At 37.2% G+C, this 16,268-nt stretch overlaps 1 protein-coding gene across 1 annotated transcript in view; it reads left to right on the top strand.

Annotated features, from left to right (window-relative positions):
• map3k5 (mitogen-activated protein kinase kinase kinase 5) overlaps positions 1-16,268 on the top strand; it is a 43,985-nt gene that overhangs the window by 3,698 nt on the left and 24,019 nt on the right. Inside the window, exons 3-9 of the mRNA XM_077587205.1 lie at positions 4,880-5,019; positions 6,486-6,509; positions 9,647-9,840; positions 10,904-11,072; positions 11,472-11,578; positions 14,031-14,201; positions 15,348-15,460. Of these exons, the coding sequence (XP_077443331.1) occupies positions 4,880-5,019; positions 6,486-6,509; positions 9,647-9,840; positions 10,904-11,072; positions 11,472-11,578; positions 14,031-14,201; positions 15,348-15,460 (918 nt within the window). The remainder of the gene's footprint in view (positions 1-4,879; positions 5,020-6,485; positions 6,510-9,646; positions 9,841-10,903; positions 11,073-11,471; positions 11,579-14,030; positions 14,202-15,347; positions 15,461-16,268) is intronic.

Below are 16,268 nucleotides of genomic sequence, written 5' to 3'. Positions count from 1 at the left end.
CGATTTAAATGGTAATTATCAATAACCTTCCGGGCGACCAAAAGACCGGCGACCAATCGACCGTGTACCCTGTTGCTCAAGGTGAAATTACTCCTTGCAATTCATATTCATTCTTCCAATCTCCCTTCCGTCTTTTGTTGTTATGATTCAACAACATACAAACCTTAAGACTCTGCAGCACCAATCTGTCAGTGGATGACCTGGGAGTCTCCGTGCTGCAATCCCATCAGCTGGCCCACCTCTTAGGTTGTTTATCCCCTCTTGTTGACTCTGCATGCTCAGTGGCATGTCAGGTGAGAGAGCGCAAGGTCGTAACGAATTAACCCTCATGTTGCTCAGTGGGAAACTGCCTTTGTGGCAGAAATGCACTCAAGACTTTTTAGCCTCTTCTCTTCAAGAAAAATAATTTCCGTTTCCGATTTAAAAGGAATACATTTTGTGAGGTGGCTCGGGCATCTAATGAGAATGCTTTTTATATTTACCTATCTTACTGATTTATCTATTTATCTATTCTATTTATGGTCTATTTCTTACTTGTGCCTTGCTGATTTGCATCTGCTGTAAAACACTTTGTATTTCCTTGTGTGCAATTGTGCTTTTCAAATTAACTTGCCTTGACTTGAATGTAATACTCCACACCTGTAGCCAAATCTACAAGTCGATTCCAACAGAGCGTTTCAAAAAGGTGCAAGATCAGACCAAATAACACAGTAAGGCTAAAAGTAACAGATCCTGTTCTGACCGGATCCAACACAAATGAACCCTTGCTTTAAAGTCATAAACGTAGACAGATCCTAGTTGGGAGTTAGCTTGTTCCTCCTGGTATGCCGGTCAGCTGGAGATGAATTGGCATTCTGTTCTCAGAAAACCTACCCCAACCCTCCACTCCCTCCCTTCCTTGGAACCAGTGCGAGTTGTTAAAGAAAAATACATCAGTGTGTGCAAATTTAAATGGACGATAGGGGCAAAAAAGGACTAAAAAAGGACTGAAAAAAACTACTAAATTGGTATGACATGCATCATATGCTTAAATTGTATTTTCCATAAGAAAGGAAGCATTTATCTTCCATTGTTGGGACAGCATATAATTGCCTAAATAACTAGTGCATGCTTTGTTTCTATTCGTTTTTCCCCCCCGAAATTGTTTCCTGACTTAGCGTGCCTATCTGGCTTTGCATGTATTTGAATGTGAATAGGAATTGAGTCATGTTCTTTCTTCTCATGTGTGCCAAGTGTACGTTGGATGTCAGCAGCACGTGTTTGTCTAGATTAACAACAACCTTCCTCTACTTGCAAAGTGGTACGGAGTCATATATGAGTCAGGGAAATTCCCTGAGCCTGAGTTTAGCACTGTCTCTTCATACCTGCTGCTTCCTGACCGGCAGTCCATGCAAAACACACTGTACCGTACTATTAGCCTATCTATTGAGAACCCTAGTAAACTGTCTAAACTTATGATAAAACAAAAAGATCAAGTTTCATATTAGCTTCTCATGTTACACATTTTCTATCCGCAACTCACAATGAGCTCTGTTCTTTGAGAAAGTCATGCACTGAAGTGAATACTTATGCACATCTTTTTAGGACAAAATAGATTTTAAAAGGGTCTAAGGTTTACAGCCAACAATCATTTTCAGTGTGACATGTTAAAATGTTCAGATAGGGGGGGAAAGCATTGCTTTAACAATTTGAGTGTTTAATTTACACCCCGTTAACAGTCGCATGTTAGGGATGTCGCAACTAGTTTTGACTGGATGTATGTCGTTATTCGATTATTGATGTCTTGATGCCACCATTGCCCTGTATAGTGTCTATGATGGTTATAGCAAGGAATTTATGTTATCGATATTTCATTGTTTACCTTGTCGAATACTCGAGAAGGACTTCTCGAATTTCTAAAAAGAAAGATAACACATTGTTATGACCGTATACTGAACAAAGTGTAATTGTACATTATGTTTTGTGTTCTAACGTGTTGCTATAATATCAACACAAAAGGTGATCGTGGTTGAGAGCACCACACCTATTATTGCTACTCCTGGAAATTTGGCAGACAACGCAAACGTTACTGTTTCCGAGGTTCCTTTTTTTTCCTGCAAAGAAAACTCCTTTATTTGAGTGTGGGAAACACTTTCCAGTGGAACACAGAGACAGTAAGCCCTCTGTGTATTCAGGGTGGGACTAACTCCAGTGCAATCTTCCCGCTGCTCTCACATCAACATTCATCTCTTTCAGCATTGGCTTTCAGACGAAAAATTCGCCAGCACCTGACTGATTGTTCAATCTTTTACAGCAGTTTTCACGTAGTCCCCATGGTTACAACATTCTCTGCACTGGTCAAGTGCACTTGAGTATAACGAGTTTTATTCAAGCGAAGTCCTAACCACCTATGTGTGTTCACAGTTAGCCCACCTGGGTGACCACTGTAAACTTCATTGGCGATTTTGTAGTTGAAGTGGTTACAACACTTCATGATTCATTAAAAGGAGCAGTGTGCATGACCGCAAACATCATATGAATAAAATTGTGAGAATGATGCAATGAAAACGAACATGAATGCCAAGAAAAAGTTGGTTTTTTTGTTGTTGCATGACAACATTGTTAACTTTGTGAGGTAAAAGAATCGCAAGAGTAAATGAACCATTTTCCACATGGAAAAACTGTGATCCCTTGAGATACAAGTGTTTAAACTTAATTTGGAGTTTCCATTACTTATTCAAGTAGCAGTGAGGACAAGTGAGGTGAACATGTGAGCTGATGTTTCGAGTCTGCTTTTAATGGGCGACACAACGACTCAAGTTACCCTGTTGCCTTCCCTAAACAATTCTCTCTTCATATTGCCATGTCGGCTGATGCAGTGGCATGCATTCAAATGTTTTTCACGTTGCCAAGATGTCCAATGGATTTCCAATGATGTGCTGCTGAACAAGCTTTAGAAATATCTGTTTACAAGCATTGAAATAAGCTGGAGGCTTGACTGCACATCCAAACACATTTTCAATGCAATTTAAAATGATGCTGTGAAACAAAGCAGACATCAAAATCCTTATATGGCCTGAAATGTCACACTTATGAGAAAAACAGTGTAAATGGAAAGCCAAATACAGTAGTCGTTTGGGTGAGAACAGGGGCTTAGTGAGGATAAATCCCATACTGCAAATCTCTGCTTCCTGGTTGAAGGTTCTGGTACTGAGAATTCTTTTAAAAGAAGACTAAATATCTCTCTCCCAAATCGCTCAGAATTCATTTTGATTATCTCTTGATAACTGACTTTGATAAGAAGGTAGGTTACACCCTAGACTGGTTGGTAGTTTACAGACAAACAAACCTAAAGCTATAGTCTTTTTTTACCCTGCTAAAACAATGTATTGACTTATTGTGAACATGTTGAACAAAAGAGGAGAATCTGTACATGGAAAGATCGATTTAATCCTGCGCAGGTCTTCGATTTAACTAATTAATTAGCCATCAAAGTCCGTTAAATATTTGATAAACAGCGATAACTGTTTACAGTGCAGGTAGCATTCAGTGCTTGTTTGGAGTCCGATGTGGAAAAATAAGACACCTAAATTGTTTTTTGTTGTCGTTGTTGCCTATTTCGTTAAAACAAAACAAAGTGGAGAAGAGCTTTGTGCGTACATTGTTGCAAGTGAGGACCGAACAATTAAAAATGATACATTTGAGAGAGAAAATAGCAGGACTTTAAGCACAAATGATTCTATCAGTCAGTATCGGTCGTCGTTATTGCATCAACGGTTGATTCATGTATGTTTTCTGGTTAGTGATTGAGAAAAAAAATCCATTCTTTCTGTGAAAGTAAAACACCCTTAGAAATACCCTGCCTGAACATCTCTTTGCTATATTTTACTATTAAAAGATCCAGTTTCAAGAAAAAGCAGATTACTTTTAACTGTTTTGTACCTCTGCAGAGAAATCCTGCTGCATAATGTGTCCATATATTCTATATTTGAGTACAGACATACAGTCTTCTATCTATGCTCACCTTTGTCATGCTCCAACTTGTTTCAGTTATCAGTATCTCCAGCCTGTAACAGCAACTCAGAATGTTTTTAAGACCCTTTCTGACTGGTGTATACAGTACCGGCATAATCTTGTGCAAGAAAGAATTGCTTAGGAGCTGGTGCTGTTCAGTGATTGTTGGCTACGGTGATAATCTTCCACATTATCTGTTATGGTGCCTCACTTTCAAGGCTGAGCTCTCACCACCATTTCACCACCAGCTTTATTTCCTGCTACCTTGGCTGACACTCATAATATTTCACTCCACTGACCTATTGATCCAGCACTTGGCAATTCAATTGGAGTGTGTGTAGTCCTGGCTTGTGTTCATTGCCAATGTTTAATTGTTGAAGGATTTGTATTGAAAATCCGCTGTGTTATGAAGAGTCTCATTTACCCTTGCTTGACTTCTGGACTCCCGACTCAATATTTAACAATCACATATTTGGCTTCATGTTATTTCTGTGCTGCATTATGAATCCTGACTACTCCCCATTTTGAAACAAAGTCAGTTTTAGATGATGTATTCCCTCTGTGAATTTAGATGCTTACTACATTTGATATACACTGGAAGCTTAAAGGTCAAATAGAATACTTCCCAAGATGTTTTTCACATCCGACATAATGTTAACAAAAATATTTGCTCTGTGGTTAAAATATCAATCCTGTCTTCCTATTGACTTTTATGAAGTGTACAGGCAACGTTTTCTAAACTGCCACACAAGTACCGTATAAAATTGCATCGATACATCATTTTATTAAGATGCATGTGAGACTAAAGTCTATAAAGCAATTAATGCCTGGTGACTAAGTGTTTGTCCTGACGCCTGACAATACAATACTTGTGTGTCCCTTTCAGACATTGCCGTTGTGGAGATGTCGGATGCTTTTCGCCAACCGTCACTCTTCTACCACCTGGGAGTCAGGGAGAGCTTCAGCATGGCCAACAACATCATTTTGTACTGTGACACCAATTCCGAGTCTCTCCAATCTCTGCAGGTCTGTCCAATCATAGCCAGAAACAAATAAAAGTGCAGCCGTTTAATCACGAGCTTGGTGATTATAGGCTATATTTAGGGGCGTCAAGGTAGGTCAATATGGGATTTACAGATTGATGTTTTTTTTGTTCCAATAACCCCAAAATGCCTCAAAAATTGGATTTAAATATTCATTCTCTGGATATTTTCCAAAATAAGTGAACGCAGACTCCCTTGTTTTTAGCTTATAGGCCAAACTACAATACATATTGTACTATTGTCCATGTTTTCTTATTTGGTTGAAAAAACACCATTTTTCATTGGATTGAAGCATTTCAGCATTTATTCTGGTTTATTTGAGATAATATGCAGTTTTTAGCCACTCTAATGAGGAAAATGAATAAGCATGCATTAACGACTCGAACGTTATATAAGGGCAAACCAAACAATTTAGTCCATAAGTGGCTTATTCCAGGTCAAGCTGAATCTTAACACATTACATTTTACAATCTGAAAATTGCTCAAGATTGCATTCTTTCCTTTTCTAATGCTGCTAATTAGGAATCTATTTCCCCTGCTGAAACTGAAAAGAATCTCAGGGTTTATGACTTTTAAAGCCTGCATTTTCTTATATAAGATTTTTTTTACTTTTGTAATAGTCAGTCTACTCGTATCTTAAAGTACTGAACATATCAGTATATTAATTCCCCCCCCAACATAATTTTCATAGCAACACTGTTAGAATCAGTACAGGATACAGAGCTTAATATAAAAGAGGCTTGTGGAAAATCACTGCTCTCATGACAACTGAGTGGACAAATACCAAGTAAATGTGTTGTTTACACTCGGCTCAATGACTTAAACCTCCTCGAGAAAAACATTGTCAATAAGAACTGCACTTCCCCAATTCATTAACGCAAATCCCCAATTAAAAATAAACCACAAACCTTTTTATCAAATGTCGTTTGCCCTCTTTCGCTTCACCGTTTATTGTTTTGGAAGCACTTTCAAGGAAGTGTGAGTGTATTTTCAAAATGAGAAATGCCAAGATTAGATAACAAAAAGATGAGATGAGATATGTATTAACACAGAATGATGCTCATTTTGTTCTATTCATACAATTCTCATTAACTGGTGATGATGTAGAGATGTAAGTCGATAATTATGATTTAGAATCATTTTTGAAGACAAAAAGTTGGAATATATATATATATATATATATATATATATATATATATATATATATATATATATTATTATTTACATTGCATGTTACAATTGAGAAGCATGCATCTTCAAATTGGGTATTTATTATTCCAGGTTTATTATGCTGTTATCTTAAATATCCACTCCTTTGCCAGTGTGAGCAAAGTACTTTCACGTTCAAAGTCATGCACACCATCTTAATGGGTGTTACTTTCACAAACCACAAATTCAATTGTTCAATTTGAAAATCTAATGATGCCTTTTTTTCTTGTCATCCACCAGGAAATTATTTGCCAGAAGAACACTGTAAGTACTGAATCACACATAACAGACTTATGCATCAACATTTTGACTTCATTTACAGAAACTGCTTCATTCTATTACAAGTGTGTGTGTGTGTGTGTGTGTGTGTGTGTATATATATATATATATATATATATATACACACACACACACACACACACACACACACACACATATATATATATATATATATATATATATACATATTTATATATATATGTGTGTGTGTGTGTGTGTATATGTATGTATGAATATATGTGTATATATACATGCATATATATGTATATACATGCATATATATACATATATTCATACATACATATATACACATATACACACATATACACATATATATATGCATGTATATACATATGTATATACATACATATATACATACATATATATACACACACATATACACATATATACACACATATATACATACATATATATATACACACACATATACACATATATACACACATATACACACATATATATATATATGTACACACATACACATATATATATGTACACACATACATATATATATACATATATGTACACACATATACACATATATATGTACACACATACACATATATATATGTACACACATATACACATATATAATATAAACAACATAACAGGCTGTATAATATAAGTTACACTTGACTATTCATCACAGGCCTAGCCAAACTATTAAAAAAAGGTTACTTATAGTTTGTAAATTACGGTGAATGGTTCTTTAGTGATGATGCACCTCCCATGGAAATTATGATGTGATTAGAAACCTGAGTTGGACACTTGATTTACGGGACAAATTCATGCTAGCACCAGTTGTCTTTGGAAATTAAATGAAAAATAATATAACAGTTTACATCCAAGCAAATTTCTGCCTAGTTTTTGTATGTAATGACATACAAGCATGAGATCCTCTACATGGCTTAGATCTCACACACCGCTAAATATAGCGTGGCGACTTCCTGTGTCAGGCGAATAGAAAGCCAACGTCTTTGTTGCATTGCCGTGAGTCTGAGGTGCATCCATGCCTTTCATTCCTTCTCAACCACTCCCACCGTTCACTTCCTGATTTCTCCTGACAATAGCATATTAAAAATCTCAGGAAAACACGCCAGCCCACTCTTATATGCTCATGTACTTTCTTTTAACCAAATATTTGACATTCCATGGGCGTCTTCTTTAAAAGACCTTGCATGTGCCCTAAGAACAAATAGTCCTGCTTCTTTATCTCTTTTTTCCCCATTTGTAAACACCACATGTGCTTGAATTGTCTTTGTTTATTCAGTTGGGTCATGCCATGAAGTTGCAGGCTAGAGAGAAAACTAATAGACACTTCTTCTTTCTGGGGAGACTTTCCTACTGTCTATGTCAGGGGTGTCAGACTCAGGTTGGTTCGCGGGCCGCGTTAACGTTAACTCGATTTCATGTGGGCCGGACCATTTTAGATATAATAGTATTTAGATATTTTTTTATAAATGGATTAAAAGCCCTGAATATTCAGTTTTTTATAGCTCTAAAACAATGTTTATTTTATCTTTTTTATATATATTTTTAGATTTTACAACATGATTTTTGAACTAAAAACACAGAAAAAATGGATTAAAAAATTACAATTATTGATTTAAAAGGGGGAAAATCAGGAAATTTAATATACATCTATACTCTTCATTTTAATTTGATCCTAAAACAGAAAGTCGGCACTCATGATTTACTTTCCCGGACCACACAAAATGATGTGGCGGGCCAGATTTGGCCCCCGGGCTGCCACTTTGACACATGTGGTCTATGTATTAAACTGCAGTACACAAACGGTCATGCACACAAATATATATGCACATGCGTTGTTGCTGACGACTACGTGCAGAACAAAATGGAAAAAAGGATTTTCATCAGGTGAGCAGGAAGAACTGTTTCTGTGTGTGTGTGTTTATTGCTTTTGGAGGAAAGTTCTGCAATTTAGGAAGTTCTGCTATGTCTGGCTCAAAGTCCTCCACCCTGTTCTGCTACTGTCTGTTTAGACTGCACCTTATAAATGCTTAATTGTTTGTGGAGATCTGAGCCCAAGCATCACTTCATTTCTTAGAAGTCACGTTCAGTGGGGAAATAGCTCAGTCAACCTCTAGTAAGGCAATTTTCAAAGAACACAATGTAATGGTAGACTTTATTTTGCTTTTGGTTTTCTTTTTAATTTGGACTTTTCTGGTTTTAGGCTCATTCTAGCTAAAATGGTTACGATCACGCCGAGACGTCGTGGCGCGATCGGAGGGATTTGGACACAGTAGCGGGGAAGCAGGAGGGGACGAGACAAACTGTGCTCATGATAGTAACTTTAATGACTCAAAACGCCTTACAAAATAACAAGGACTTGTACATCCCAAAACGAAACAAAACCGGAGCATGGAGAACAGCACCTTTGCAGCGATGTATACAGTATCACGCAGTACAATCCGACAATGAATACCACTTCCGTGGTGCTTAAATACACACATCCGGAAGTTATCATGAATCACTCGCAGCTGCTCTAACCTAACGGCAAGCCAGGAGGGACAAACAAGCTGCTCCTGACAAAAATTTTGAATCCTTTTGTTTTTGTTGATGGCGATACACCCCATACATATTCTGCATAACAGTTTTTTAAAAGCTCTACCTTAAATATCTAGGATGTAGAAGGTATGCCAGAAACAGTACTGTTCCATGGCGGTCTGATGAAAGAGTGGTTGCCTCACAGTTCTAAGATCAAGGGTTCAATCTCAGGTCTGCACTTTCCTGTGTGGAGTTTGCCCCTAGGTATAAGTCTGAGCTAAAATGGTTGTTCGTTTCCTTGTGCCCTGCGATTGGCTGGCCACCAATTTGGGGTGTCCCCTGCCTGGTGCCCATTGTTGCCTGGGATAGGCTCCAGCACCACCCACGAGCCTTGTAAGGATAAACGGCTGAGAAAATGAATGAATGATTGTTTTGGTATTCATGTCTAATGAATGTTGGTATCACGGTGACATAAATTCTGTAATACAAACTCCACATTTACAGCATTTTAATCATGATCTACAGATAACGCATGAGGTACAGTAGTTCATAAAACATTCAATTTCACAATACTGTTTGTTCTGTCCCGACAGACATCCTCAGCCAACTATACTTTCATCCCGTACATGGTGACACCACACAACAAAGTGTACTGTTGTGAGGGCAGCCTCATGAAGGGCCTTACCGAACTGATGCAGCCCAGTTTTGAGATGCTGCTGGGGCCAATTTGCATGCCCCTTCTGGACCGTTTCATCCAGCTTCTCAAAGTCTCGCAGGCTAGTTCTCAGTAAGTACTGCAAAGATGCTGTTTCACTTGCTGGTACATTTCTGCCCAAAGCATTCTTGTTGATTTTGCTGCGTCACTGTGATGAAAGCTTGTGAAGTGAAGCATTCAAGCCTGCAGGTTTGTGAGCTTAGTCGTCGTTCCAAACTGAAACTAGCAAGGTCATCTTAACCTTTAGTTTTCAGGTGAGACCTGCATGGGAATTTCAGTTAGAGGAAGCAAATAGACGGAAAAAGCTTTTATCTCAAGCAGGAAGTTCTTGATGGGTAATATGACCTCACTGTGTTAATCACAGAGGCACATACCTTACCATGGTACATTTTACTGGACAAAATGGAAGCACCTGTGTTTTTATTTCATTTCTTTAAAGTTAATAGCTTAGGGGTGTGTCTTATACAAATATTTACTGTAATCATAGCATTTCCAGGTTAGACGTTTGTGCAGTAGAGTAATACATATATAATATGGTTGCACAGTATAAGAAGACACCTATCACAATACCACAGTATTTTTCATTTAATTTTGTTCATCCCATTGAAGATTTTGTTATAAAAGTATGTATACTGTTATTATGACTTAACTACAACAGAAACAAATTCCATCTTGCATAAACTTCTTATATCATCTAGTTTTATCATGCATTGGAAATGCAAACCACAAATAAAACTTATTTTAGTATTGTCCTTTTTGTCCTCTTGGTTAAAGGCACCATTGCTCAAACAAAGTAAAAGTTAATTAAATTATTAATTGTGAAGCTGGTTTGGGACAGTAAAAAAGATTATTAAACAAAACAAAACTGTAAACGTTGTGTTAGTGAAGAATCTGAATTTCTTGAATGTCAAACCATTACAAAACATTTAGATAGACTTCACTGACATGATATAAACTCGTTTAGTATATTGCTTTGCATAGTGGCAAAAGTAATGAGTTCATGTCTGTACACCACAAAAACGTCAAGTGCAGGCCATTCAGTGCAATCACAAAAGCAGTGTAAGATAAAAATTATGATGAAAAAAAATATATATATATATACACATCACATTTCTTTTTCACTCTCCCCTGACAGCCAGTATTTTCGTGAAACTATCCTGAGCGAGATTCGTAAAGCTCGGGAGCTCTTCACCGGAGCAGAGCTGGCTGCCGAGCTGGGACGAATACAGCAGCGACTGGACAATGTAGAGTGCCTCTCAGTGGACATCGTCATTAACCTACTACTGACCTACAGAGACATCCAGGTAATTTTCACCAACAAGCAAAATATAACCACAGTTAACAACGTTATACATGGAAAGCGGTACATTCTGTTGCATCTTTCCAAGCAAGCTACATAAAAGCTCCTGGATAAACTTGTCTCAATACAGTCTTTTGGTTTAATTTTTCATTTTTTAATTCGGTGTCTCCGCATTCCAAAGACACTCCTTGTGGTGTTCGCACAACTTCATGAATCATTCATGGTGAGAGCACGCATTGAGATTCCCCTGAATTATTGAGCACTCTTTGGTAAGAGTCAATGTGGGAGCAATAAAAAAAAATGTGATCGCCGGTACGCAAAAGTTGGAGTGGTGAGACAGATGATGTCTTCAGTGTCCTTAAATGTCAAGGGGCTCACGATGTGTTCCGCATTTCTTGTGTAGGACTATGAATCAGTGGTGAAGCTGGTGGAGACTTTGGAGAAGCTTCCCACCTTTGACCTTGTGTCGCATCCACATGTGAAGTTTCATTATGCCTTTGCACTGAATAGGTGAGTGAGCAAGTGTTGGTCGTTTTATGTGGAGTTGATTTGCTTTTTTACAGTAAAAAAATTGGTTCTCCCATTAACTTCTTGTATTAAAAGTTTCAAGACTTTATTTATGGTACTATGGCTGGTATAAGAAAAATATATTTTTTAAATCTTTAAGGCATCCTCTATTGTGCTAACATTAATAAATGCACAATTAGTATTGTTGTTGTTTTTAGCACAGTGCCTCTGTAAAGTAAATTACACCTAATGTTCAGTAGCAAAACCTATTTGTTGTACTTAAATGCACGAAAGAACTGAAACGTCTGGCATAATGTCTTTAAACGTTAACGTTACCTCAATTCATTTTTAAAGCAGATTTTAAATAGTCTGACAGTTGTTTCCTCTATTTTCTTTGTTATTTTAAATGTGAACAAGCACATTCTTCATTTAGATGCATTGCTCAAACATGTGACTTCCTTAAATAGTAAAATAATGTAACAGGGAAAACAGCTTCACACACATTCATCTGCCTGTTGCGTGTTGCGTAAGTTCAGTATGCATTTCAAATTTGTAGTTACTTTATTCAAATTATATTTGAATTTCGTGCAGGGTTTTTTGTCATTTTTCTGATTAAAGCAACGTAGTATTTTTTAGATGGTTGTCCTCTTGCAGACGATATCACATCATCTTTGTGGTTGCACTAGCCGCCTTAAACAGCAGTGACGCATGCGAGTACAATTTAGCAACATTTTGGAAATATTCCAAGTTAAACTCTGTTTTGGCTTTCGCTGACTTGCCCTTAACAAGTGGGTGAAGTTGTGTTTGCGAGCTCAAAGTGGAGCAAGTAGACACTGTGTGACAAATTCCAGACCCTAATAAAGGTCCAACAACACAAAACTTGGCATAACTATAGAACAATAGGCAGTTTATTTATTGGGGTGTTCTCTAGTTAAAATCCTACACAGCAAGCAATGTGACTTGAAAGATACTTTTAAAAAGCAATATATAACACTGATGGCTGAGAATGGTATTGCTGTCATAATAATATTGAGGGCTCACCATGTTCTACCTGTTCAGATTCCCAGATTCCATGTCATGTCAGCTTTAATTATATATTTCAAATGACACTTCACCATATTAACACAGTACAATGAACCGAGTTACGTTTTTCCCCCTATGACGGGAAGGAATTACAGTACTGTTCTCGACAATGTATCACCACACTGGCAAATAACAAAGAACTGGTCTCCTATTGGCTGATGGTGGAGAGTCTGCCAACCATTGTAAACACAGAAACAAAACAACAACTTTCCAGGTCACATATTATCTTTTCAAATGGTAAAATCTCTTCTTAACCATTGAACGTGTAAGAACTATTACCAAAAATATATTTTGTCAATATCTATTGAAATACTACGGCCATTTAAAGAATAATTGAAGTGCACATCTTACATGATGCTCCTTTACAGGTACAGTTTGAGATATATAAAGTTGTGATCCATGCTGCTCAACATGATCAAAGTTTAGATTTGGTTTATACTGCTGCCTTAATCACTATTAACAGTGATAAAAAAAACATATTTTCCGCATTATTAGGTGCACCTTTAAAAGCCTATCTTAAAATTAGTTTCATATTAGTTGCACTGATTTATAAGATGCCGTAGTAGTAGTAATGGTGGTAGTAGGTGGTGGTAGTGGTAGTAGTGATGGTAGTTGTAGTGGTGGTGGTAGTAGGTGGTGGTAGTAGTAGTGATGCTAGTTGTAGTGGTGGTGGTAGTAGTGACGCTAGTTGTAGTGGTGGTGGTGGTGGTAGTAGGTGGTGGTAGTAGTGATGGTAGTTGTAGTGGTGGTGGTAGTAGTAGTAGTAGGGGATTGTATTATACATCCACTGTAGTAGTAGTAGTAGGGGATTGTATTATAGATCCACTAGATGGAGCTGTAGAAGTAGTAGTAGGGGATTGTATTATACATCCACTAGATGGAGCTGTAGTAGTAGTAGGGTATTGTATTATACATCCACTAGATGGAGCTGTAGTAGTAGTAGTAGAGTATTGTATTATACATCCACTAGATCGAGCTGTAGTAGTAGTAGGGGGTACTAGCTGTAGTAGTAATAGTAGTAGTAGGGGGTACTACAGCTCCATCCACTAGGTGGAGCTGTAGTAGTAGGGGATTGTATTATACATCCACTAGATGGAGCTGTAGTAGTAGTAATAGTAGTTGTGCTGAAGGGAATTTGAAACAATGATTAACCAATATTGATCCATATATATCCATATATAAGGCGCACGGCCGGCTTTTGAGAAAAACGTTTTTTAGTTGCACCATATGGTGTGTATAAAACAGTATATCTTCTGTTTTGGCATGAAAAAAAGCCTGATACATATTCTATGAATTCCAGCTATAGTTTAAATGTGACTCTAATCCATTTTAGCTAACTTTGCATGTGATTTTACCTGGTGTTTGTGCTCAGGAGGAACCAGCCAGGTGACCGTCATAAGGCCCTGGACATCATGCTGCCCCTAGTGGAGGCCGAAGAACAGGTGGCTTCGGACATCTACTGCTTGGTAGGGCGCATCTACAAGGATGTTTTCCTGGAATCACATTTCGCTGACACTGAAAGCAGAGACAGAGGCACACACTGGTGAGTGAGTTAAAGTCTGTGTGTGCATCCGTGCATTGCATCATCAAACAGTTACTCACAATTGAGCTAGATTATCACATTTGGGTAGCTTTGTTCTTGGGAAAATTGCAAGGAAATCACAATGCTTTAAATGAATTATTTTGATTAGAAACCGTTATTAAAATCACACTGCAGAGTTCTGAGGTTTTTTTGCTCTGAGGTAGTACAATAGTGCTTTTGATTAGCTTTCTACAACTGAATATGATTACTATTCATGGTGTAAGCACCTTTTGCTCTTTAAATTTGAGAAAATTTACAATGATAGAATATGAATAAAGGTTCAAGAAGCCTTAAGGTTCCTTGACCTTCAAATATTCCTAGCGTCTATCCTTTATTTACTGTATTTTTCGGACTATAAGTCGCACCGGAATATAAGTCGCTTTAAAGAATTTTTTTATCATAAAGAACACACTTCTATTGAAGTAATAATCGAGAACAACGGGCCAAAAAGGCATCTGTTATCATAGGTTTTTGACATACCAATAGCCCAAAAATACATAAATAAGTTTCACTTGACCTTGACTTGGACCCTCATTTAAATAATTTCTGGAGCTGGAGCCTTAAGTTTGCTTTACTTACAAAAGCATGCTGAAACACAACTTTGGGAAGCCAAGCTTTAAGTGACTCTATGGAGTTTATTCATAAATTGTTCAAGAAAAAAAACACCTTTCAACGATAAAATATTGGCATTGCATCTTAAGGTTTTGGTTTTGGCAGTACACCTCATAAATATGGATAAAAATCCAATAAAAGCTAACTCACTACGGAGCTAGAGGCAAAAAAACTCAACATGAGAGTGATCTCATATATCTCTTGAACTATTACGTTGAGTACCATTTTATGGCCCTGTCATACTGAGACAGCAGATCCTAATAACATTCTTTCCCTCAGATGAACATATTACTCATTAGATATAAATGCTGCTGTCATTTTGAACCCCCAAGATCAATATCGCTCTAATTGCAATCTCCAAGTGAAGTGCTTCACTAAGATGCAGGCGCCACGCAAAGTCGTCTGTTACTTAAGCGTTGAGATGCTTGGGAATTTAGATGATGCATTTCTTAGACAACGCATATTTATTAAAGTTATTTGTCCTCGTCCATCGAGGTTTAAAATGGGCTTTGAGTCGGAGCCAACACTGCACTCTGGTATTAACTACGCTGTTCTGCTCCTGGCGGCTGGACACCAATTTGAAACGTCTTTCGAGCTTCGGAAAGTGGGTGAGTGGATTTTTGTTGTTTTTAGGTTTTACAGTATTTCAGCATTTTCAGCTGACCTAACAATATTTTGCATGTCTGTCTCACTAACAAGTAAATCATTTAAAAACAGCTGTTTTTGAACTAAATCCTATTAACAGGGCCTCCTCATGGATAGGTTTCTCAGGGATGCTGCTGAGGTCATCATTTTTCTAAGAAATTTAAGTATAAGGACAGATATGCTCCCAAATGAGTTAGAAAAAATTAAAATAAATAGAGTGGTTCGCCCATAAGCAAATAAACAGGATGCAAACAATTATAGTTACATTTTATATGCCTTCTCTAAAATATTAAAAGACAAGAGCAGGTAATGGATTATATTTAAAACAAATAATCCTTTTTATTGAATTTCAATTTGCTTTTATGAAAGCTCATTGAATTTAAACCACTTTCATGTTGTTAAAGTGGTGTATTGCATATTTTTCTGCCATATAGTATAATTCTAAAGCACATTCAAGTAAAAAAATCCTTTAGTTGATTTGTTCATGCGATATGTATTTTTTGACTTAATAAAAATTGCAGTAGCATCCCGGCTGTCTCAAACTGCTGCAAATTAGCGTTTCTGTTTACGAATGTTCTCCCCTATGCCGACATCCCACCTTGACTAGGTCATCTCGCTTAACCTCAATTTTGGAGGTTTGTTTTTCAGCAAATTAGAGACTATTCTTTTTTAGTTTTTTGATTTTCTTATGAGCAGCCTCTCGCGTCCGCTGTCTGCTCGTATATCAAAGTTTGTCTCGTATCTCAAGATAAATATTTGCTCGAAAATTGT

This window comes from Stigmatopora argus, chromosome 19 (genome assembly GCF_051989625.1).
Source record: "Stigmatopora argus isolate UIUO_Sarg chromosome 19, RoL_Sarg_1.0, whole genome shotgun sequence".
NCBI lineage: Eukaryota > Metazoa > Chordata > Actinopteri > Syngnathiformes > Syngnathidae > Stigmatopora > Stigmatopora argus.
This window is presented reverse-complemented; position numbering and strand designations above follow the sequence as displayed.